The following is a 24,902-nucleotide window of genomic DNA, read 5'->3' on the forward strand; positions in this document are numbered from 1 at the left end:
AAACTGACAATGCCATGGCGACAAACGATCAAAAGACCAGCAAGAGCCTTAAAAAACAAACCACATAAAAACAAAAATCTGAGCGATACACAACCGTAAATCATTTATTAAGTATAAAGAAGAAGACCGGTATACCCATTTAAACGTCATGTGCAATTGTTAGAAAGGTTTCCTTTATCATTTGTATCCAGAAAATATATTTGACAGAAAATCTTTTTTCCAGGTTATTTTATAATGTTTGAAGATATTTCTATTACAGACAGATATTTTTGGCATGCTTTGGATCCACACAATATTTCAGAGGGTCTGTTTGCAATAGCAAATATTATTAGTTTTACACGTCTTTCATTCCTCTTACCAGCAAATGAATTATTTGGACCTATGCAAATCTCACTTGCAAGAATGATAACCGTAAGTTGGTGTTTGTGTGCATGTTTAATTTTTTCATTAGAATTTCATATGGAATATACTTATGTGGCTTTTTAAAAAAGTAAATATGAATGTATTATTTTGATTCACATTTACCAAACAAAAAGAAATTATATTTGATTTTGTAAAAGCTGAATATTAGATTGAACATTATGGTTGTGCCAAACTACAGGAACCATCTGCTCGCACAACAGCACATAGTTGATACTAATTGCAATACACTTGTAGTCCACGATTGTTTCATTGGTTTTATTTAGTAGATAATGGATCTGATGTACTGATTTGCTTAATAGCATAGTATTACGTTTTTAAAATTCTCCTTTGAATGGTTAAAGACGTTATATTCTCCTTTGTTAAGTTTTAAGAAACTACGATGTATATACCTCCTTAAAGCAAAGTTGACCTTAGAATAGTTTGGCTGTTTTGGTTTGGTCCGTTTAGTCATATAGCTCATATCGTATTAATGTAGTAAAGCAGCATTTAGTCTAGACGTAGTACTTTCTCAATGAAGGTCGAATCTAGACAACATTTGGGACGGAAATATTCATACACTGTATTTACATTATTTGAGAACACTTCTACACAAAAAAAATATGTTAAAAGGAAAATCGAATTTGTAAGAGATTGCAGAATATATTTTGACATTTTCACCTATTGTGTATGTTTGTTTTGTTCACGCATCGTTGACAATGTAATGGAATTTAATGCGACTGTCATACAAGTGAGAGGTTTAGCTAGCTATAAAACCAGGTTCAATCCACCATTTTCTACAAAAGAAAATGTCTGTACCAAGTCAGGAATATGACAGTTGTTATCTATTCGTTTGATTTTTTCCATTTGATTTGGGACTTCCTTTTTGAATTTTCCTCGGAGTTCAGTATTTTTGTGTTTTTACTTTTTATCTAGCCAAGGAAGATATTGAATTTTTTAATCCACTTTTTGGATATACATGTATTTACAATCATCAATTAGTGTCTAGATATCGTTTGTCCCACTTCAGGTTTATTTAGTGAAAAATCATAAGAGTCTATTGTACTCTCATATTTTTTCCCATTCTGGTTAATATATACTTATTATTTAACCTCATTTATTTGCAGGACATTTTAAAGTTTGTTATAATATTTCTGGTAGTATTTGTGGCCTTTATGGTTGGTTTACATAACCTGTATTGGTACTATCCAGTAGATGTCAGATCGCAGGTTCAGTTTGGGAATTTAAGCAGTAATATATCAGCAAAAGCTGAAAACCATTTTGGAATGTAAGTTTTATTCCATGATTCCATTTTAATCAATTTGTTTTACTTTTATAGACATAAAACATTTACATACGTTGTATTACATTTCATATCGCAATTTTTAAATGTTTTACTATGCATGTATGGATGGATAAAAAAACCAACAAATAAAAAGTTAATGAATTTTTAATTTGTGTATAGATCTGTCATGAACACACAAAAAATTAATATTGTGCCTTCACATGCCGTGGTGTCAACCTTTGTTTAAAACTATTTTGATTGAAATACTAAAGATGAGAACGTTAACACTAAATCAGTTGATATCAGCAATATCGTAAATGTATACCATATTACTTCTTTTATTTCAGAATTGACAAGACATTTATTACAGTATTTTGGTCCCTATTTGGTCGTGGGGATCCTGACGTAGTTGAACTTGGAGATTTTGATAGTTACTTTATACAAAACGTTGGCTACGTGATATTTGGAGCCTACAATATTTCCACAGTTATCGTGCTCTTAAATATGTTGATAGCAATGATGTCAAGATCCTTCGAAATAATTCAGGTATGTATTGTTTTTGTTCTAAAAAATAGAATTACAAAAATACTGAACTCCGAGGAAAATTCAAAAAAGGAAATCAAATAGTCAAAACAAAAGTTAAAACAGATCAAACAAATGGACAACAACTGTGATATTCCTAATTTAGTACAGGCATTATTTCTGTAGAAAATTGTGGCTATAGCTAGCTAAAGCTCTCACTTGTGTGACAGTCGCATACCATTCCATGACATTGACAACGATGTTAAGTAAATGTAAACTCTGTGCAGAGACAACATCTTCATTACATTTTATTTAGAAATCGTTGCTATCATTGTTGGAATCATATCATCATCATCCATTCCGACCCCCTTCAACATGTGCAATTATCATCCAATCAGTCGATAATCAGTTATCAATTATCAACCATCATCCTTAACCAATTTCTATAAATATTCCAGGAGGAGGCTGATACAGAATGGAAGTTTGCTAGGACAAAATTATATATGGAATACATAAGAGATGATGCTACTCTTCCTATTCCATTTAATATAGTTCCAACTCCAAAAGCACTTTTACGAATTTTCCAATTTTTTTGCAAAAGTTGTTGTCCACAGAAAAGTGAAGCTGATGTTAAGCCACATCCTGGGAGAGTAAAGGATAGAGAAATGTTTAATAGTGCAAATAGTCCTGTAAGTTTCATAGAACAATTGTTTATTTAAATAAAAGAGAAATCACAAAACGTTATTGATAATTTATGAACATGCGTTTTAGGAGAAAACCAAATCTTTGTTACTGTGAAAATATAAGTATTATAGAATTTGCATAATTGAAATAAATCAATTGGATTACTAGTATATTCACTATTCTAAAATTGAAGCAGTGACATTAATCGCCAAAATGCGCATCTGGCGCAGTAAAATGTATCGTTTATGTTTTTACAATGCATATATTTCCAACAGTAAATATACTGTTACATAAATCATAAAACATACGGAATACAACGATGTTATATATTACAATAATTCATTACAATTGTACCTGTCTATTTAGATCTGTTCTAGTATTTTTTTCATTTTGATCGCATTCACTTCCTCCGCACGGAAACAGTTAAGGCACAAAATGCGAAAGATACTAAATGGACAATAAAACTTAAACAGTTTAAGATTGATGTAAGAGGACGTGGTTTGATTGCAAATTAGTTAACTCTCAATCCAAGTCACAATTAGTCAAAAGTAAACCGTTATAGGTCAAAGTCCAGCTTTCAAAACGGAGCTTTGGGTCACACCGAACAGCAACCTACATGCATGATTATCAAAAGAAACATTACTTTCTCTTCCATTCCAAATGAAGGAATATACTTGTTACGATATCTAAGTCCGTTCGTCCGATCTCTTGTATTTTAGTAATCTTTATCTGGTTATATCATACCATGTGACGCGTTGTAAGTTACTTAAATGTTACATTGAGTTTGACGAAATATTATACCTTCAAATTTCATGCGTAATTATTTGACATTTCGTCAATGAATGTAATTCACAGCTTTTTAATGTATTGCAGTATGCTCGTCACGGATATTCCATACTTAGTCAAAAAATTATTTTATACTCTACATTTACTTTTTGAAAACATTTATTGATATCTTTAACAGAAAAGTAGTCGACAGCATTGAGCGGGAGTATTAATAATACATGTTAAATTAGTGAAAAATAGCTCAGAATAATCTTATTATTTGAAAAAAAGATACTTTAATTCAAAAATGTCTTTCAAAGGAAGCAATTAAGGGGGTAGACCGTAGTTCAGGGATATAACTCTTTAAATCAGTTAATCTGCGTTTCAAAAAGTCAAGTTCATCAATGTTTTTTGAGAATTTACCTGAAACAGATTTGAAATAATCTACATGTATGTAACATAGAAGCTTAGAAAATGTTTTTGAAAATAGTTGACACAAACGTATTGATTATTTTAAAAGTTATTTTCCCTAATCTAGGTCTACCTTCTTAAAACTTCACAAACTGATTGTTAACAGATAACAACTATCATATGCTACTGATTTTAGTGGAAACTACATGTTCCAAAATAGCAAAAATTGTTCGAATTTTTTTTAACCATAACTTAATTACATTTAACTTGATTCAAATAATTTGTAATTTTGTGTTGTATATTATTTTATTATGTATAGGCTGCCGAGACTGCAACGGCAGGGTGGGAGGAAAATCGTAACGGGTCAAGTGAACAGTTAAAAGGAATAAAGCGTTTTCGGGAAAGAAACAACACTACAAATGGTTTTGTACGTTGTGATTCAGATCCGAATCTTGTCTATGTTTCCTTAACTTATAAGGTAATTTATTTTAGCGTTGTGGCTTAAACCTCTTTATCATAAAAATATTTGTATTAAACCCTAATCCTAAGCAAGAAGAATATCAAAACGTTTTTTATTTAAGTAATAACAATAATAGACATAAATATTAATGCCTAATATCTTTCAATAATTTTAGGAAAATTGAATATGTCAGTGAAGTATACATATCTAAGTTTAAACCAGACCAGTATTTGTCACATTTCAACATGTACATTGTAGGATAACATCGGACATCTACCTTTAACAACAGCAAAACACGACACAAACCACAAAAAGAAAAAAAAATCTGAGAGATTTGTTGCAGCTGAATAGTAGTATTTTTATGACAATCATACACACCAAATGCAATGAAAATAGTATTTATATGTATGAGTTGCAAATTGATGTCCCCCCCCCAAAAAAAAAAAAACCAAACAAAAAATATCACACCATTTGATAATTTAATCTTTGCAATTATCTATGAGTGTCACCTAATATAAACGATTGTTTAGATTCATCTTTATAATACTTTTCAGAGAGTCATGAAAAGAATTGTAAAAAGGTACATCTTTGATGTTCAGAGAGAAGATGATGCAAGTGAAGGTTAATATTGATAATCTATTTATTGTAAACATATTGAATTTTCAAATATCAAAAATAAAACATATTCATTATTACTAAAATATTGATGAAAATACAAAAAGGATATTCAAACTTATTTGCCGATTTTAATCTAACACAACATAAAACAAAATAAAGGAATTAACACCAGGAACCGTAACACACACTTGGGTTGAACATAAAGGATAAGCATTTTAGTTTCTGTTTTTGACATTCGCCGTGTTGCTCATTCTAAGTGAACATTGGAATAAATATTAAAATTCGGTGATGTCACAGAGGGCATTATTGAGGTAAAGGCAAGATAGTAGTAGGGAGATGAGGTATGAATGCAAATGAGTCAATTATCAACCAACGCCAATTTAAAGTAGATTTAAGCAACATTTGGTCATCAAATGATCCAACGACGAGCAAAACATATAGCATAAGGTCAACTATAAAAAGCCCAACATGAACTAAAACAAATCAATGGTCTGAATTATGGTTGGCCGTTAACTGACCAAACCAAATATGACAAATAGCATATACTAAATGACGGGGTTCATGTTAAAAACACCTGCGTTTTTCATCGAAGAAATATCTGCTTCAGATTTAAACTGGTCATCTAAACTATGAATCCCTGAAAATGAAATCATTTATATTCGCTATACATGATTTACAAGATAATTTGCTAGACCATCATTAAATGACATGCATATGGACGAGGCGTTCTATATTTGCATGTCTACAAATCATTTGAGTAATCATCGAAAGGAAATATTATTTTAATCTTATTGTTTTTCTTTTTTTCAGTTGATTTTGACGAGCTCAAGCAAGATATTTCAAGTTTCCGATACGAAATGCTCAATTATGTGTCTAAGAAGGATACACATAATGAACTGTTAGCTGACAAAGTGAAATACTTAGATTTGAAGTTGAATAAACTTATCGATCAACAAAATATTTTAATAGCATCCCTATTGAATACAAATAACTCTTCAGATCAATTTAGAAGCTTAAGTGTGGCTTCGAGTGTAAGTACTTGTGATTCAGAAATTTTATCAGGTAGTGGAGATTCTATTTCAAGCAAACGGAACATACCCAATGGTACATGTTCATTGTTACATGATATTCAAGAGGAACACATAGGAGAAACATACAGCTCAATACCTTCTGCCAACACCTCCAGTGATGTTAGGCAAAGAACTCCATCAGAAAAACGTAGGAAGTTTCAAAAGGATGAGAAGGAATTAGATCCCGTTTGTACGGAACAAGTTGAAATGACTGTTTTTGACAGAGAAGACTTGAAAGAAGTTGTTGTAGCTCATGATGAATTATCTTCATCCCGTTCAGGGTCCATACAAGATTACCATTTGTAGTTTCAATTATCATTATTACTTAAAGTGCCTGCATTTGTTATAGAATCTTTTTAACCGGAAATATTTATTTTAATTGTTTTTACGGGGGGGGATATGAAATGGAAGAAAATTAGCCAGGACAATCTTCAAGCTATCTTGTTGTAAGATGTATTGACAATTGTTGATATTCATTTGAGAAGGTACGAACTTGGGTCTAATTTGGCTTAAATATATACGTTCTTAAAATTGTGCCCATATTTGAAATAATTGCAAAACATGTTTTTTTTCTCTTGAAACTATGCCAATTTAAAACAAAAATGGATATGAAATTATTAAAATTAAATGTAGAAAAAAATAAACAACACATAAATAATTAAAAAAAAAACATTATATTTTGTCAAAATCTAATGCATTTACTCTTAGTAGACATTGTTTTATTATCGACGCTTCTTCTGAATATTAATTTACACACACTTTCCTAAAATAAGTATCTCCTACACATATTATTTCTAGTTTATCGCTGGAATTATAACAGTTTATAAAATGTCATCAATATAAAGTTACAGTTAATATTTTAATAAGTCCAAACAGATTTTTGAGAAATATTTTAAAACTACTGTATCACATATATTCCCTTTTTTGTATTGTTTAGCTTTAAGCCAGATGATCCCAAGGTTGTACCTGATCCTTTCATGACATCTTCATTATCTATAAGTATGATTTCTATATTCAGTACGCTGTGATATTTTAAAGTTGAACATTTGAATATTGTTACTCATAAAGGTAAACATGATGCCTTATTAAATCATTTAAACACAAACTTACATGTTGCAGTACTTATAAATTTGCTGTACCGTATTTGCACTTCAAATATTAATTTGTTGTATGTAAACACTTTTCAAAGTTGGAAAGGCCATATTGAAAGCATCACGCCAATGCATGGGTTCTGAAACAAGCTATGAATATGTGTGTATGCATTGCTAGAGTAAACCCTTACAGCCGATTGTATTGAGTGTGTAGGCAAAGGTAATATTTTATGTTAGCTTGCTTGTTAGCGGAACCGTGAATTCATTATTAGGTAAGGTATACTACCCTCCTGTATAAGTAGCTTAGTCCTACAGACAATTAGATTCAATTTGGTTATCTGTCGTACTAGTCGACTCTTAAAGGGGGATAGTTTACTTAACATAATAATGAATTCACGGTACAGCTAGCAAGCAAGCTTACCAAGGATACTACTTTTGCACACACACTCAATGCAATCGCCTTTAATTTTCACAATTTTAACAGTTTTGGTTTGTGTTATCTTAAAATTTCGTAAATATAAATATTAAAGCAACTTCAAAGGAATAAATGTTTTCCACCTGAAGCCTTTAGCCATCACTGGACTCTAATGAACATTTTTCAACATAAAGAACTATATGCGTTGCCTTGAAGCTTCATATAAAATCATTATATGTTCTGTACAAAAGTATATATTTTTGGTTATTTTTCCTTATTGACATCACTAAATTAGAATGCAATTGCTAAATAAAACAGGAATATGTCTTACTTAGCAAATTGCATGATATTGTTTTTAAAAAGAAAATTCCATTATCAAAAGTGCAGATATGAAAGTAAACACAAAAGATGAAATATCCTTTCTTCAATTCAATAGACAAATAAAGATGTATTCCGAAATTTTTACACGTGTGATGTTCATGTGTCAATATTTTGTAACAGACGTAAATAACTGTTCCCCCCATGATAGACATTGCTACGTTTGTCACTTAAATTTTCCTCCAGCTAAGGGTTTTATGTCTTTAACAGCTGCAATTTCATCTTTTTTTAAGCATTTAAGGAACTGAATGTATGAATGTTTAAAGTTAAAAAAATATTGCATTAGATATATCAATTAAACTGTTTCTTACCTGTACAAATACACTTATTAGTTATGTTCTTAGCATATGGTTCATACCATGTCCAAGCAAGAACTATGTTATCTTCTGGACACATTGTTTGACAATCTTTTGATAGTTTATTGAATATTTCACATTATTGTTAATCTTATATTTTAAATATTCATTTTCATTACAATTTTATATTATTTCCATTTTATATATTATGCATTTGTTTTGTATATTGTTGGTCAAATAAAAGTTTTATTCGAACTGTTGATTTTTTTGTAAATATATTAATGATATATTATGCCTTCGAGGCTTTGATACCTCACAGAGAGGTGAAGATTCGATGTACTGTCAAATTTTTATAATGCAAAAGCTCTAGTAATAAGATGCGGCATGAATGCCAGCGAGACAACTCTCCATCCAAATCAAGATGTATAAAAGTTTACAATTATATGTCAAAGTACGGCTTTCAACACGGAGCCTTAGCTCACAGAACGGCAAGCTATAAAGGATCACACATTGACATGTGTAAAATAAATCAAAAGTTAAACCAATGGTCAAATCTTTATAAAAACGAGAACTTAATTTACCTTTTTCTGACCAGTTTTATAAAATAGTTTAAAACAAGTACAATTTTATATATGAAATGAATGTGAAGAATGATTTGTTTCAACGTTTCTTATAGACACAAAACACAAGTGTAGTACTGTTTGTCTCTATGTATAAATTCAATCTATTTTAATAAAAACAGCTACCATTGTATTATTCAACAACATGTTTTGGAGACTTTTATGTATGTGCAACCGAGAAAAGCGTTAAAAAAGTGGCACATCTAATTTGTATGTCTGTATTTATTATTTATGTTCATATTATATTTTACTTTCTTATTAACTTATACCGAAGTCCCACTAGGTCACGATCGCACTACGATCTGTGAAAAAAAAAGCAAATTTTCACGATCGTAGTGCGATCGTGTAGATCGCAGTAAGGTCTTATCACGGTCGTTTAGAGGTCTTCAAGATCGTGATGAGCGTGGCCAACTTTGAACATGTTCAAAACAATCGTGGTGCGGTCGTGGCGAAATCAGGTCGTAGTAAAAGCGTAGTGAGAGCGCAGTAAGTTCGTGCTAAGATCGCAAAGGTTGTTGTATTATCGTAGCGAGAGCGTAGTTAAAGCGTGATTAGATTTGGAGAAACTGCGATACGATCTCACAGCGATGTTATTACGACCTCACTACGACCATCACGTTCTCACTGCGAACCAACTACGCTTCCACTACGACTATGCCACGTTCACACCACGCTGTTGTGGTCGTAGAAGAAGCGTAGTGAGAGCGCACTAATAAGATCGCAAAGGTCGCTGTACCATTGTAGCTAGAGCGTAGTGAAAGCGTGGATCTATTCGGAGAGACTGCACTACGATCTAACAGCGACGTTATATAACGACCTCACTACGTCCATCAGGTTCTCGCCGCGGCCCAACTACGCTTCCCCTACGACTTTACCACACTGTTCACGACCATAGTTCGATTCTAGCACGCCCTTGTCGTACTCGTCACGCTCTTGTTACGACCTGACTACGTTCATACTTCGACATCATTCTCATTGTCATTTTCACATATAAAATATATTAAATCTCTCAAGGTTTTGTTTGTCTATATGTTATTATGACTTCTTGTCTATTGTCTCCAACGGCTCAACCATGCTTCTTGTTTTTATATAGATTAGACCATTGATTTTCCCGTTTGAAAGGTTTTACACCAATAATTTTTGGAACCCTTAATAGCTTTCTGTTCGGTGTGAGCAAACTTTAAGGCTCCGTGTTGAAGGTCGAACATAAGCCTATAATGGTTTACCTTTATAGATTGTTACTTGGGTGGAGAGTTGTCTCATTGGCACTCATACCATATCTGTGTCAACTCTGTTATCGTTCACTAAAATATCGTCATTTCAGCTATATGGACCAGCAATAGGTTGTAATTTAGGTTGGATAGGTCAGTCCGACATCTCTGCTTGATCAGGATTCGTTACTATCAGAGCTCCCTTTGCCTCTACATCAACCCCTACCACCACGCTCACGTGTTCTAGTAGATTTCGGTGGCATGACTGTTTTGTTTCCGAGAAATCTACGTATTAATCAGAAATAGACTGAATGGAAATGTATTGATATGGAACACAATGTTGACGTTATTGCTGAGAACATAGTAAGATCGCAGTATGAATGTAGTATAATCGTGGTAAGAACGTGCTATAATTGCAGTAGAAGCGTGGTAAAATCGTATTGCAATCGGATAACTCTTGGTATGGTCGTAGTGAGAACGTGATGAGCGTAGAAATATCTTGATAAGCGTAGTGAGGTCGAAGAATAAGCGGGGTGAGAACGTGGTATAATCGTTGTAGAAACGTAATGAGGACAGAGTAGCAACATGGTGGCAACGAAAATATACATTTTCATGCCGCTCATGCCGCGACCTTACCACGATCTGAATTTATTTTAGTTAGCGGTGATCGTGGTGCGATCGTGGTGTAGTGGTACTGGGCTTTTTTAAACATTGCAATAGTTAGGATTTGGGTATAAGTAAAAAATAGCAATATATTTGATTAAAAAAATATACAGCACTGAAAACGGACACGTCCAAGTATATTACCTAAAAAGTAATCAATGCATTTGGTAAATATTAAAAAGAACGGATGAATGTTACAATTTTGAGTGGCGTCAGATAATTTGTTTTGCAAAATGTCAAAACGGACGTAAGGCCTTCAACAATGACAGAGCCTTTATCACATAGTCAGCTTTATAGGGCCCCGAAATCACAAATATGAAACAATTCAAACGAGAACACAAACGGCATAATTAATGTACAAAAATATAAACGAAAAACAAATATGTAAAACAGCAACAAACAACAAAACTACAGGCTCCTGACTTGGGCCAGGCACATACATACCGAATGTGGTGGGATTAAACATCTTAGCGGGACCCCTCTCCCCTGACCTAAAACAGTGGTGTAACATTACAGCATACGATCGAACTGTAGTAAGTAGGAAATGGGATGACATGTCAGATTCGAACAAAGCACAAACAAAAGTTTACATAGTTTATAGATATAGGAAGATGTGGTGTGAGTGCCAATGATACAACTCTCCATCCAAATAATAATTTTTAAAAAGTATACCATGTTTACTGCAATGTTTCGTTTCACATACAGAGGTCTTTCGCAACTGCAACAAAAAACGAAGTTGTCGGTGCCATATAGTTTTACCCTTGTCCGTAATATAGAAATTCTGTAATTCCGTAAATCGGTTATTCCGTAATTCCATCATTCCGCAACAAACCATTATACGGAGTTTTTTCAATAAGCCTTCAGATATTGGCCTGATTTTTGGTACATGTATGTGAGTTAAACATGATTAGTTACAGATCAAATTTATGTTTCGTTCCGCTCTGCTATTTTTTGCCGAAATTACGGGCTTTGGACTTTAAAAATTGTTGAAAATCACAGAATTTTTTTCCTAAACGCTTTCAGATATTGGGCTAATTTTTTGGTATGTGAGTTACTCATGATAAGTTGCAGATCAAGCTTAATGTTTGTCCCGCCCTGTTAATTTTTGCCAAAATTAAGGGTTTACATCTTTGAAAATTGTTAAAAATCACAGTTATACAGACTTTTTGTCTATACGCCTCCACATTGTGAGCTGATTTCTGATATGTCAGACTATCATCATCTTTGTGTCCACATGTGTGTTATTGAAATTGCAGATTTTTCAACTTTTTGAGTTGGGTCATTCGTGTCACTTTAACACATCTAGTAGAGTTTCAACTACATGTAGAAAAGAAAATCCATTCCTTTCATAAAATACACCATGAGCAACAACCAGTTTTGATTCAGACTTTCCATCCACAAAACTGTTGTTTAAGATGATTATAAAATTGAAAATGGAAATGGGGAATGTGCCAAAGAGACAACAACCCGACCATAGAGCAGACAACAGCAGAAAGCAACAAAAAAAAAACCGATATATTATTTTTTTTTCGTTTAGTTTCTTGCGTTTCAATATAGTATTCACTATATTATGGTTTAGGTGTATTTATCAATCAAATCTTGAAGATCATGACTTAATCCGGTTTTTTTCCTGAATATACACTGGACGATATATTCCATGTACATTTGTAGATACCAGAACAAAACAATTCTGAATTTTGAGCTGTTTTGCCTCGCGAACATTTTCGTTATTGTTTGAACTCATATAGGTCGCCAAAGATCTACAACATAACGTCATAAACAACTCGATTTGAGCATGACAAAATAACGTGTTATGCTGTGTTATTACTTAGCTAAAATTATTGGCAAAATAAGGCTTGATTTGGTTGAGATGAAATATACAATTTGTTGATATTTTTATCAAATAAAAGATATTAAAGGCATGCAACTCAAGATATTTCATTAATTATCCGCATCTTAACATATATTTATTAATTTGCCGACATGTTTATCAAATTAATGATATTAAAGGCATGCAACTGAAGATTTTTCATTATATACACGGGTTCTTTACATATATTTATTACTTCTACCTTTATTAAGTTCAGTCATTGGTAGGGTTTACATAGGCCTAGCCTGTTGGTCAATAAAATTCAACGATTTTTGCCTAAAATAATGTTTAAGGTGGTATGGGTGTCTTCCTCCATCTTGGATTGTAAAAAACAGAGAATCAAGGGTCCAGATTTTCCATCAAGTTAGCAAAATTTGATGCAGGAATGCAGATGTTTAATGTACATTTTCATTTAAAAGTACCAATTTATAAGAATATAACTTCTAAATATTGATATTTTTGCAAATGTTAATTATTTTTGGTTGTTTTTATTTTTTTTTTTAAATTGGCATTTTAAGGGGAGGTAACTCTAAAAAAGTGCATTTTCTGAAGGATTCTGTATGGAATTTTCCTATTTTGTATTTTAGCCGGAAAAAACGTACGGTGACCTTATCTTTTCTTTTGATATTCTCAAAGCAGTGTCTGAAAGCTATCTTTTCCTGAAGTATTTAACAATTCTATCATTTTGTTTAGTTTCTAATCACAAAATGGTGTTTTTTCCTGTATAATCCATACAAAATGTGTCATTTTGTCCCGTCCTGTAGCTTGAGAAAATGCGCGGTGACCTATCATTTTTATTATATTTTTCAACATGTATCAATAGATACAACGTTTTGGCAAAGTATGAACAAATTCTATCATTTTTATTTTAGACTCCCATACCACCTTAACACTAGTGGTTAACTCGCTTTGTATGGTTTCAACAAGGAATTGTATATTTAAATATTATACAATTCCTTGGTTTCAACAACTATTCCAAGTATGCTTACACAAAATAGATTTTTTATGATGCTAAGCTAAAATGTATACAATAAAGTTTCTCTCCATTTTGTACCAATATTACAATTTGACTATTATTACAGGTTATCTTAAATGTATTTACTTTTGCTAGTAATTCAGAAGTTGAGGCTCATACATGTCATATACAAAATGTACAAAAAGACTATGTTTAACATATTACTGTATTATATTATGATACGAACTCTTTATTCACTGTTTCAAGTTTTACTTTATGCTTCGCACGTGTTTAGTTAAGCGCTGATGAGGTCCATGCCTTTACAACTTTGTCTATCTACATTCAATCGTGGTATGCAACATGTTGTATACTCATGCCACAATATCGTTTTTATTTGTTTCTAAACTGAAAAATATATTCATATACGGAGTTACAACAGTGAAAAAAAACGACACACAAATCCAAAGGACAGATGTTTTCTCATCCTGATCATTTCTGCATTATATAAGACCGCTTCATATCTGAATTCAGACTGAAGAAACTCCGACACAAATGAAAATAAGAAGAGGTCGTCAAGGAGAGGTGCACAGTACGTTACCATAGGAAAATATTGACACAGTCTATTCCAAATTCAACAAACATAATTGCAGCATACTAATCACTGGTTTCTCTGTGAATTTAATGTACTAGTCTCATATAGGATTTCTTATAATTAAAACTTTATGAAATATAGTACAATACAATTTATAAGATATTTGATTTAATATTTCAAAAAATCTCTTAAAGTTTAGGAGGTATACTTTCTTAAATATACCAAAATGTTTTCTAACGTAATTGTTTTGGCACTCAATAACAAACATATGGAAATTTTATAGAAAATCCACAGCTTTTATCTTTGTACTATCATATTTGGCAATATGATGACTGATCGATATAGGATAAGTGTATGCAGTGCTAGCATTGATAACAAGTTTATTGATGTAGGTTTTGGTTAAAACAAATAAAAATATGGACCAAATCAAGTACAAATTTAAAGGTTGGTTAGAACTTTGTTTTAAAAAATAAAATCTAGCGCATCATAGAAAAGCCAATGAGTAATCTATATTTCAAATTTTATAACAAAAATCTCTGTATTAAGGTTCATGTGGACCCTATGGCTAAAATGGCCGTATTTTCACCTCAAAATTTACTCTGAGTACAGACAAACCTGCGCATCTGTAAAAAATTTCAGGCATAGTATGCCCTAGATAAATAAATTTCAAATATGTTTTATGTTTTAGAAAAATAAAAACTTACCAGGATTTTGCCGTACACTTTTTTCATTCCTCCAGAAGGTGGCAAAAAAACCTAAGTTGGGAAACAGGTTTGAGAACTTCCCCACAGGTAATAATTGAAGTGAGCTGTAATTGCTTGACATGGACATGAGATGGACAATAGATACCTGACAATAATTGGTTATTAAAACTGTGTACCTGAGTGGACCATATCAAGGTAAACTCAACTGTTTGTTAATTTTATCATCTTCTGCAGGGACAAAAAAAAGTGTACGGCAAAATCCAGTTAAGTTATGAATTTTCTAAATCATACAATGCATTTGAATTCTATTTATCTAGGGCATGCTATGCCTTAAAACTTTTCCAGATTCACAGGTATGCCTGTACTCAGAGTAAATTTTTAGGTGAAAATACGGCCATTTTAGCCATAGGGTCCACATGAACCTTAATTAGTCTAAATATGCGGGATGTCAACTCAGTGAAGACTTACTAATCGAGTATACGTTGTATTTATTGAGCAATACTCGAGTACTTGCTTGAAATACATCTACAAAAAAAATGGAAACACAAAATCATGCCAATTCTACGTTTTGTTGGACGTTGTCTTATTTTTACCCAGGACTAGATGAAAATCCTCGACAGTTTATAGCATTATAAATAGATACATTGTAATTTACCACATGTAATATTTATGTAAACTGGCAATAATCAAATAATTGATTAATGAACATCTTTAAAAAAAAAAAGATTACTCTTACAAAAGAAGTTGAGAATCTTATAAAAACACATTTAATGAGCTTCAAAGCCTTTAATCATGTTAATCATTGTCTGAGATTGGACACAGGATATAACGAATTTGCTCTTATGAAGAAATATTATCTTGTCAACGTAACTTGGACGAGTTGATTTCTCAACTTTGTTACGTAACTAACAGTCCTGCAGATAAAAAGATTTGTTCTGACGGTAAGGGTTGGCTAAATGATTATAGAACGATTAGCCTAAAATAGAAGCCTTGGAAATGTGCTCTGGTTCATGGCATAACTATGTTCTAATAAATTATAAGTTATAATTAAACGGAAATAAACTTTAATACTTGATACGTATTTTCAAGTTCATACGTTTACGGTCAATTATTATTGTCCACCAATTATAACACCATGTAAGAGATAACAATTAAGACGGTAAAACACCGAAAAAAAAGAAATATCAAAAACAAAATAATAGAAGGTGTTAGTGTCGACGCATTTAAACGTTTAGAGGCATTCAGAGTCGTTTATAACTTTAAGGAGACAGCAAATGAACGAACTAAAACAAAGTTGAATTGTGTGCTAAATATTTTGGGAGACATTAAACAAATGCTACCCGATCATACAATGCTATGTTAATAAGCAAGAGAACAACATTGTTTTTTCTTTTTAAAATAAATCACCGTGCATTCATCTTGTGTAACAGGGGATTTGTGCTGTTCAAAATAGTTTTTATAATAATTGTTGTTTTTTTTAAATTGTACCAGAATGAAAGCAAAACGATAGTTCGTTTCCATTGGGAGACCAAGCGGACCAAACCACATTGTTCCTTTAATTTTGAAAAAAATTTGTTGATTCTGAGAATAACACTTTCGACCTACCCCCACAAAAGGTAAATATCTGCCTTATTGTTTTATGTTATTTTGCATTCATAAATCAAATAATTACAATAACATGACTTTGTATGGTTATTATTATCTTTGATTTACAAATGAACCACATACTTTAAATTGATTTTAAAATTCACAATTAATGATTACTTTTGCTTTAACAATACTAGATTGACGACGTCTTTCACACTATAAATAATGTATTTTAGTGGCCATACAGCGTACAGATAATAAAAAAAACAATAGAATATTTATAATTTTGGAGATTACCCCCACATTATATTGTATTCATCTTCCATCCAACACGAGCGCCATCAGTAGTATCAATTTTTCTAACACGTCTTATAAAAATAATCAGATCTTTATGAAAACAACAACCCTCTAATAGGAAACCTATAAGCCGAGGATCATTTTGTTATTCCATACTCGGTAATTCTGAGCAATACCCGAGAACTCGTTGACATTCCTAATAGATATATTTTTTAGGGCTACGATTGTTATAACTTCTGGCATACAAAAACACTTATTTCTATGATGAGTTTAATTACAAACTTATCTTATTTCAGTAATGTTGTTAATTTGTTGAAAAGTAATACTTCCACTTTTTCATCAGCTTTCCTTTGATTTTTCTGTACTTCAGAGATATCAAACTCAAATCACGTGTAATTATTATCCTCGTGACTTCAAACATTTATATATATCGCTTTGTCATACTCTAGTATTTAGCTAATTGGTCATTTATAATATCTTTAATATGATCTGATTTCCTTTTTTTTTTCTCTTTTATCTATGATAATGTTTGTCATTGTGCAACTTATATGTTAAATTATTGACTGGTGATATATTTTTGCCTTTTTTATACTACAATTACATTTGATAAATAAACGGTAAACTAATGACATTTGGATTTATATTGCAAATATCAATTAGCAGTCAAAAATTAGCTGGAGACACAAGGTTTTATATGTAAATATAAGAGTTGTCAACAGTAATCGAGTACTTCAGTATCGTTCGGTAGTACCGAGTATCGATTACCAAAATGATACTCAACTAATCGATTTCCTGTTAGAAAGCGTTTGCTTTTTTAAGTTAAAACATCTAATAATTTTATCGAGGGCAACTACCTGGAAATAAAAAAAGCAAGCAAAAATTGATATAAACTACAATATGACTCGAATGTTTGCGTTGAACTCTCATTTAAACTTTTTTCTAAACACATGTAGAGTAGGCTATATGAACAAGAGCACTTTTCCAAGTTTTACGCTTTTAACTAATCGTGGCCATTCCTAATTGCTGTACCTTCAGAGCTTTTACTCTATTCTTATCAGTAGGAATGTTAGAAGGGACAGTTAGTTAATTAAACAAATTGGTGATTAAAGGCATCAGTTAGTTCCAACGATTCCCAAATACTGTTGTTTGAATAATCATTTTGCTATAGCAGGTATTCATTAAATACTTGATGAGATTATTGCCAGTTTACATAATTAGTTCATACAGTAAATTAGATTTTAATTATGTTACACAATTTCTTATGACTTGTATCTAGTTTTTATTCTGTAGTAATTCACCACTTCTGTTTTATCATGTGTATCTATCATATAGTCATTTTATAAAATTTACTGTTTGCAAAAGTATGAATTATTCCGTATTGGTCACAACTTTTTGGAACTTTTGGTGTTCAGTACTCTTCAACTTTGTATTTGTTTTGGCTTTCGAACTTTTTTCATGTGAGCGTCATTAGTTAGTCTTGTATGGACGAAGCGTACGTCTTGCGTATTAAATTTTAAACCAGATACCTTTTGTTAGTTCGTGTGTTTCTCTGTTCTATATTTTCTCCCATTTATTTGTATTGTAATCCTGTCATGTAATGTTGTCTTTGTAATGTTATGTTTAACATTGCCATTAAAGTTGGAGGTTTGGCATGTACAAAACCAGGTTCAACCCACCATTTGTTTTCTTAAAATGTCCTGTACCAAGTCAGGAAAATGGCCATTGTAATATTATAGTTCGTTTTTGTGTGGGTTGCATTTAAATATTGTGTTTCTGTTGTGTCGTAGTTTTCCTCTTATATTTGGTGCGTTTCCCTCAGTTTAATTTGTAACCCGGATTTGTTTTTTTTTCTCAATTGATTAATGAATTTCGAACAGCGGTATACTACTGTTGCCTTAATTGTGTATCTTTCGTTTCAACATATTTCTTCGAAATCAAAAACTATATCACTGTTCATGATACCCTACTTTTTTTTCTATAAGATTGATTCTATTTTCATTTCAATTATCCTAATTACACTCATCAAAAGCAACCCTTCTATTACATTTTGGTTAGCAGTCTTTTATTACAGATTATCAAATTAGTTCATTTAAATATCCATAATTACCTTGTCATTTTTTTTTTTGTTAAACGAGGTCAATGTTTCTGTCAATGAAGGATAATCCGCGGCATCGATCGTGAAAGCCTGTTATTTTTGCCAAATAAGACACCACGTCTCCATGTTTATGAATTATTTTTACATACTGTGGATTCATTTATTTGCGTGGGTATCAATTTCCCTAGATTTCTGAAAACTTGCATATTCGTGAATATTTGATTTCTTGGTTTCGCCAATATCTGTATACAAAGCTTACTGAAATATGATATTCGTTGAACATTTGAATTTTTGGTTCACCTGTACCAACAAAACCCACGAAAATTGGTATCCAACGAATAATAATGAATCCACAGTATATCGTTTTGCTCAACGACAATACTGCTTGAAATCCAGATTGCTTTGACAAACAATTGTTGTTAGTCTTCATATAACGCCAACGTTTGCATAATTTTACGTGAGCGATGTTGTAAAATTGTTATAACTTTCAATTGAAAATGCTAGTACGTACCTGACTACCGTTGCCATGGAATGTATTTGTATAACATTTTCTGACTTATTAATCGTCTCGGAAATCTAATGGTAATCTAGAGGTAATCTAGAGGTTAGGAAGTTGTGGTTTTAATTGTCGTAAAAAGGTCGAAACCAGAATTGAATACTGTAAACCAACTTATTTTCGCGAGCGATTTATTTTCACGACTTTCGTGAGTAGAAAAATAACGCGAATTTTAATCGTCGCGGCGAATATGTAATACTTGGATCATTCCTTATTGAACTTCAGAAAATCGCGAAATTAAATAGCCGCGAAATGGTATAAAAAGGGTAAAACGCGAAATTAAGTATCCGCGAAAATAAGTTGGTTTACAGTATTGGTTTTTACAGTCTCATGGACGCACAGGCCCCTCTTTTTCTATGCTTTGCGACAGCCTGTGAGTGTGTTGTTTTTTTTTTTTTTTTTTTTTTTATCATTTTCAGTATTGTTACTTTTTTAAGTTTTTAAGGGTTGTTATGTTTTATCTTTTTCAAATTACGTTTATTTCTGTAAACTTTGTATGAAAATGATTTGCTATTATATAACACGAATTGAGACAGATACGGCAAAACGGAACCAACATAACTTTTGACCATTACCATTGATCAACAATGCTTTGTAACCACTGTGTCATACTCAATAAAAGGCCTTGTGTAAATCACAAAAGAATAATCGTTTCCATCGCATCAATCATGTCAATGTCTCCAATGTATTAAAAATAGATGAGCCAGTATAAAAGTTGATTTCTAATATAATCATTAAGCGTAAAATGTAAAATGTGACACGGGCTCAGAAATGTGATTCCGTGCAGAAGCATTTATCCATGTTTCGAAAGACTTGTAAATACACACAAAACCGAAATCGGATGGTTATCTTTCGAGGAGGTTCCAATATCAGTGCAAAAATATTTTGTCCTAAGTTTGTAAATGCCCCTGTAATGGTTAGCACGTTCTGGACGATGATTAGTCCCATATTTTCTTTTGTTGTTTCTAGGATAAATCATTTGTAAATCAAGCCATTTAATTTTATCTTTTGATTGTTTATGTTTTTGTTTGAAGCCTTAGTTTATTATAACCTTCAATACACTATAAATACATTGGTTTAGGTTGTACGATGATCTATAGTTGTTTATATCTTTAACTCTAGTAAATAATTGTCGCATTAACAATTATGTATAATCCCTTTGTTTAGGTAAGTTAACAGTTATAATGATACAAAAAATAAATAAAAATGAAATTACAATAAAATATTATAGTTTCCGTCGTAACGTAATAAGCAATGAAAACACGATGCTGTACACGTTTTGTAGAATTTGTTTGAAATGTAAGAATGCATGCGTTCAGTACATGTACCAACTTAAAATATGTTTCTACTGACTAAAAACGTCAATAGAACACGCCATCTATACTAAGTTCAGGTTCTGACAAATATTACAAAAATATATTGATATGAAGCAGAGATTTATAGTTTTGAACTGAAATATAGAAAGGGATGTGGCAATTTGGTTTTTCGCTGTTATAATTCGACCCGCATTATTTGACGGTGGCAATGACGGGACGACATTATTTATTTGTACAATTTCAAAAGAAAAAAATAACAAATAACAGCTTTACAGTTTGACGTTTATTTGTAAAGAATTCTTATATAATTTGCCTTTCTATAAATGTTTGAATTGGACTGGTCAATTAGATTTGTTTCCTTGTTTTGCACCTCGATAAACCATGTTTTTGAAACTACTTTCGTAAGCTTCCGTGACTATAATCTCGTCATGCGCGATACACAAGTATTCAGGAATCCCTGGATTTCCATGAACAATGATGAATTGGGAGTAATAAAATAAATGCATAACAGTTGTTCTTTTTTAATGCATATATAACAACAACAAAAATAATAAATGTAAGCGTCGAAAATGAATAAAATTAAAATCTAAATAAAATTCCACAACATTTCATGAATGAGTTAGCGATTTTATCTATTGCAAAAACAACGTCATACGAATAAAAACTCTAAAGCGACAGAAAATCCGTTACTGAACGCTTCAAATTCGGATAATATCTTAATAAAATTACGTTTTTGAGGAAGTTGCTACTTTATTTTAGATCTGTTGCATTTATTGAACATCTATGTATTCAAGAAAGTAAATATGGCAGTTGTGAATTTTATGTAGATTAAAGTAGTCATTACATAAAAAAAAAACAAGAATGTGTCCTCAGTACACGAATGCCCCACTCGCACATCATTTTCTATGTTCAGTGGACCGTGAAATTAGGGGAAAATCTCTAATTTGGCATTAAAATTAGAAAGATCATATCATAGGGAACATGTGTACCAAGTTTGAAGTCGATTGGACTTCAACTTCATCAAAAAAAACCTTGACCAAAAACTTTAACCTGAAGCGGGACAGACGGACGAACGAACGAACGGACGGACGAACGAACGAACGGACGAACGGACGCACAGACCAGAAAACATAATGCCCCTCTACTATCGTAGGTGGGGCATAAAAAAGGTTAATTGAAAATCGCGAATATGTGGCTAAAGACGTTAATGTGTAAACCAGGGCTTTCACTCACACTTTTATTCAGTTTGTTAATTAATCGCCCTGGTTTAAACATCACTAACTTTTAGCAAAAATAGTTTAATCCTATACAATTACCAAAGCCAAGGAGATGTCGCCGATGTGACGACGACTTGGATACATAGGCAAATCGAGACGTTGCTGGTTCCGCTGTTTTCTCAACAGTACTTGTTCGACTATATCTGTATTAACTTACTACTTTAAACTCACTGTTGCGAAAATTTCACTATTTGACTTTCATAAATGATCGAATAAAACAAAATCCTATTTTATATCTTTTTTCATATGTCGTAGCTGGTGACATGCAAGTGAAAGGTTTTGCTAGCTATAAAATCAGGTTTAACCACCAATTTGCATAAGAAAATGCATGTATCAAGGTAGCAATATGACAGTTTGTTATCTTTCTTTTGATTTTGCCAATTGATTGTGACTTTCCGTTTTGAAGTTTTGTTTTAGTGATTCTTCTGTTTTTTTTATTATAATTAAAGTGAAGGAGATGTGGACCTTGGATATGCAGGTAATTTGAGACGTTGCCAGTCCCACGGTCTTCCCAACATTATCGGGTCTTCATAAAAGTACTTTATGTATAACATGTATAAAAAAATGAAAAACATTACATAAATTACATCAAATCAAGATTAAAGTCTCTAAAATTAAATTGTTTTTACAGTTCTCTTTTAATTGAACTTACATTGTCTATAAAACAAACTAAAAACATAATAAACCATATTCAACAAGTCACACATTTTTAAACAATTATCCCTGATCACTTTACTTCGTTCGTCAGTAAAAATAGTTCAGCATTCTGTTTAATCAGTGTCATGTTTCCTCGGAACTCAATTTAAACTCAAAATGATCGTGGCTGTGCAATGACGATCTGACTAAACAGTGGTCACAGTGGTTTTCAGCAATTCATTTGAGCAAAAGTGAGCTGACGACTGTAAAATTGAGTCTTCTTTTATCTCAGTATCCTTCAATAGATTTACTACAGTTTATGTAGATGTCGTACTTTCGTTCTTACAATTGTAAACATAATTATTCGTGACGGAAACACGGTTGTTACTTCTCTTGTCTGGGTCAAAGTTTGTTTATCTTCACTACATATACTATTGTGGTCTCGTTAGCTACAGTTAGGACATGAGCTGTCCGATATTCATTCTTTTATGTTATGTGTAAAGAAATCGTTGAACTATAAATTGTAACGTTTTACGATAGCTAGGCGTTTTTTTAAATCATGTATTTTCGGGCTATTGATAGGAGAATAGATAATTTGTTCAGCTCCAATATTGTGTATCTCTTTATGTATACTTCTTCGAACATCTCGTAATAGCCAATATATCGTATTTTGTTCCGGAGCGAGATGTTTCTTTGTTAATAATAATTTGGACTTATAAGTCAACATACGAGTCCTAAGTCTATCCAAGCAATTTAAGTCTTCTGATTTAACTGTCAATTTTGTCATGAAAAATATTATACTTATAAGGTCATTTCGGGGTGGCGTTATATCAATCAGTACTGGTATGTATGTGAGCTTTTATAAATTTGTGAGTCTGTCCAAATCTCTCTATAAGAACATTTACGGCTAATTAGCGTTAGTTAGATAAAATCTGGAAATTGTCTGAGCGGCTTCGTTTTCTAATTGGCCTTAAAACAATAACACTTTTGAACATATTCCAATGTTAGGTTGTAGTAACTGCTGATACGTAAGAATCTCAAAAGCTATGCCTTTCTATTATATTGCCATTTAATGTCGGTAATGTAAATGTTGATTGCTAGATAAAGCGGACGGGACAGCATTGATTGAACTAGTAATCGATGTGGCAATTTGGCATTTCACTGTTAAAATTCGAGCGACATTACTTAACTGTGGCAATTATGGGACGACATTATTTATTTGTACAATTTCTAAAAAAATAACAAATAACACTTTTACATTTTGAAGTTTACTTGTAAAGAATTCCTAAATGATTGATGATATGTCTATAAAACTTGAATTAGACTGGTCAATTAGATTTTCCTCCATATTTTACACCTCGAAAAACGATTTTTCCGAAACTACTTTGGTAACCTTCACTCTTCATGAGCGATAAAATTACATGGATTTTCAGAAAATTGAGATTGAAAAATAAATACCAAACAATTGTTTTTATTCTAATAAAATTGAGAATGGAAATGGGGAATGTGTCAAAGAGACAACAACCAGACCATAGAAAAAACAACAGCAGAATATCACCAACAGGTATTCGATGCGTATATAACCAAAAAAAAGAAATAATGCATTTAAGCTTCGAAAATGTGTAAAATGAAAATGTAAATAAAATTCCCAAAAAAATTTATGAGTGATAAAGCAATTCTACCTCATGGCAAAAAACAATTTCATACGAATAAATAAAGGCAATAGTAGTATACCGCTGTTCAAAACTCGTAAATCAATTGATAAAAAAAAAAAAATCGGGGCAATAAACTAAAACTGAGGGGACAAAATTCTCAAGCGAAAAATAATTCGTTTCTTAACGCTTCAAATTCGGATAATATCTTAATAAAATGAAGTTTTTGAGGTTGGTGCTATTTCATTTTAGATCTGCTGCAATTATCGAACATCTATGTATTCAAGAAAGTAAATATGGCGACCAACTCCTTAGTTATGACCTGTCAATTGTGAATTTGATGGTAATTAAAGTAGCCATTACACAAAAAATGTTTACTGAAAATCGCGAATATTTGGCTAAAGAATTATAAGATTAAACCCTTTTTTGTTCCAGAGGTTATTGATATGTAAGCCGGGAATTTAACTCACACTTTAA

General features: G+C 31.9%; 1 protein-coding gene across 1 annotated transcript in view; it reads left to right on the forward strand.

The window, feature by feature from the left end:
* LOC139523675 (short transient receptor potential channel 7-like) overlaps positions 1-8,630 on the forward strand; it is an 87,942-nt gene extending 79,312 nt beyond the window's left edge. Inside the window, exons 10-16 of the mRNA XM_071317874.1 lie at positions 260-411; positions 1,527-1,687; positions 2,032-2,230; positions 2,665-2,895; positions 4,386-4,544; positions 5,081-5,147; positions 5,955-8,630. Of these exons, the coding sequence (XP_071173975.1) occupies positions 260-411; positions 1,527-1,687; positions 2,032-2,230; positions 2,665-2,895; positions 4,386-4,544; positions 5,081-5,147; positions 5,955-6,520 (1,535 nt within the window). The 3' untranslated portion in view covers positions 6,521-8,630. The remainder of the gene's footprint in view (positions 1-259; positions 412-1,526; positions 1,688-2,031; positions 2,231-2,664; positions 2,896-4,385; positions 4,545-5,080; positions 5,148-5,954) is intronic.
* Positions 8,631-24,902: the final 16,272 nt, after the last annotated feature.

Source organism: Mytilus edulis, chromosome 5 (genome assembly GCF_963676685.1).
Source record: "Mytilus edulis chromosome 5, xbMytEdul2.2, whole genome shotgun sequence".
NCBI lineage: Eukaryota > Metazoa > Mollusca > Bivalvia > Mytilida > Mytilidae > Mytilus > Mytilus edulis.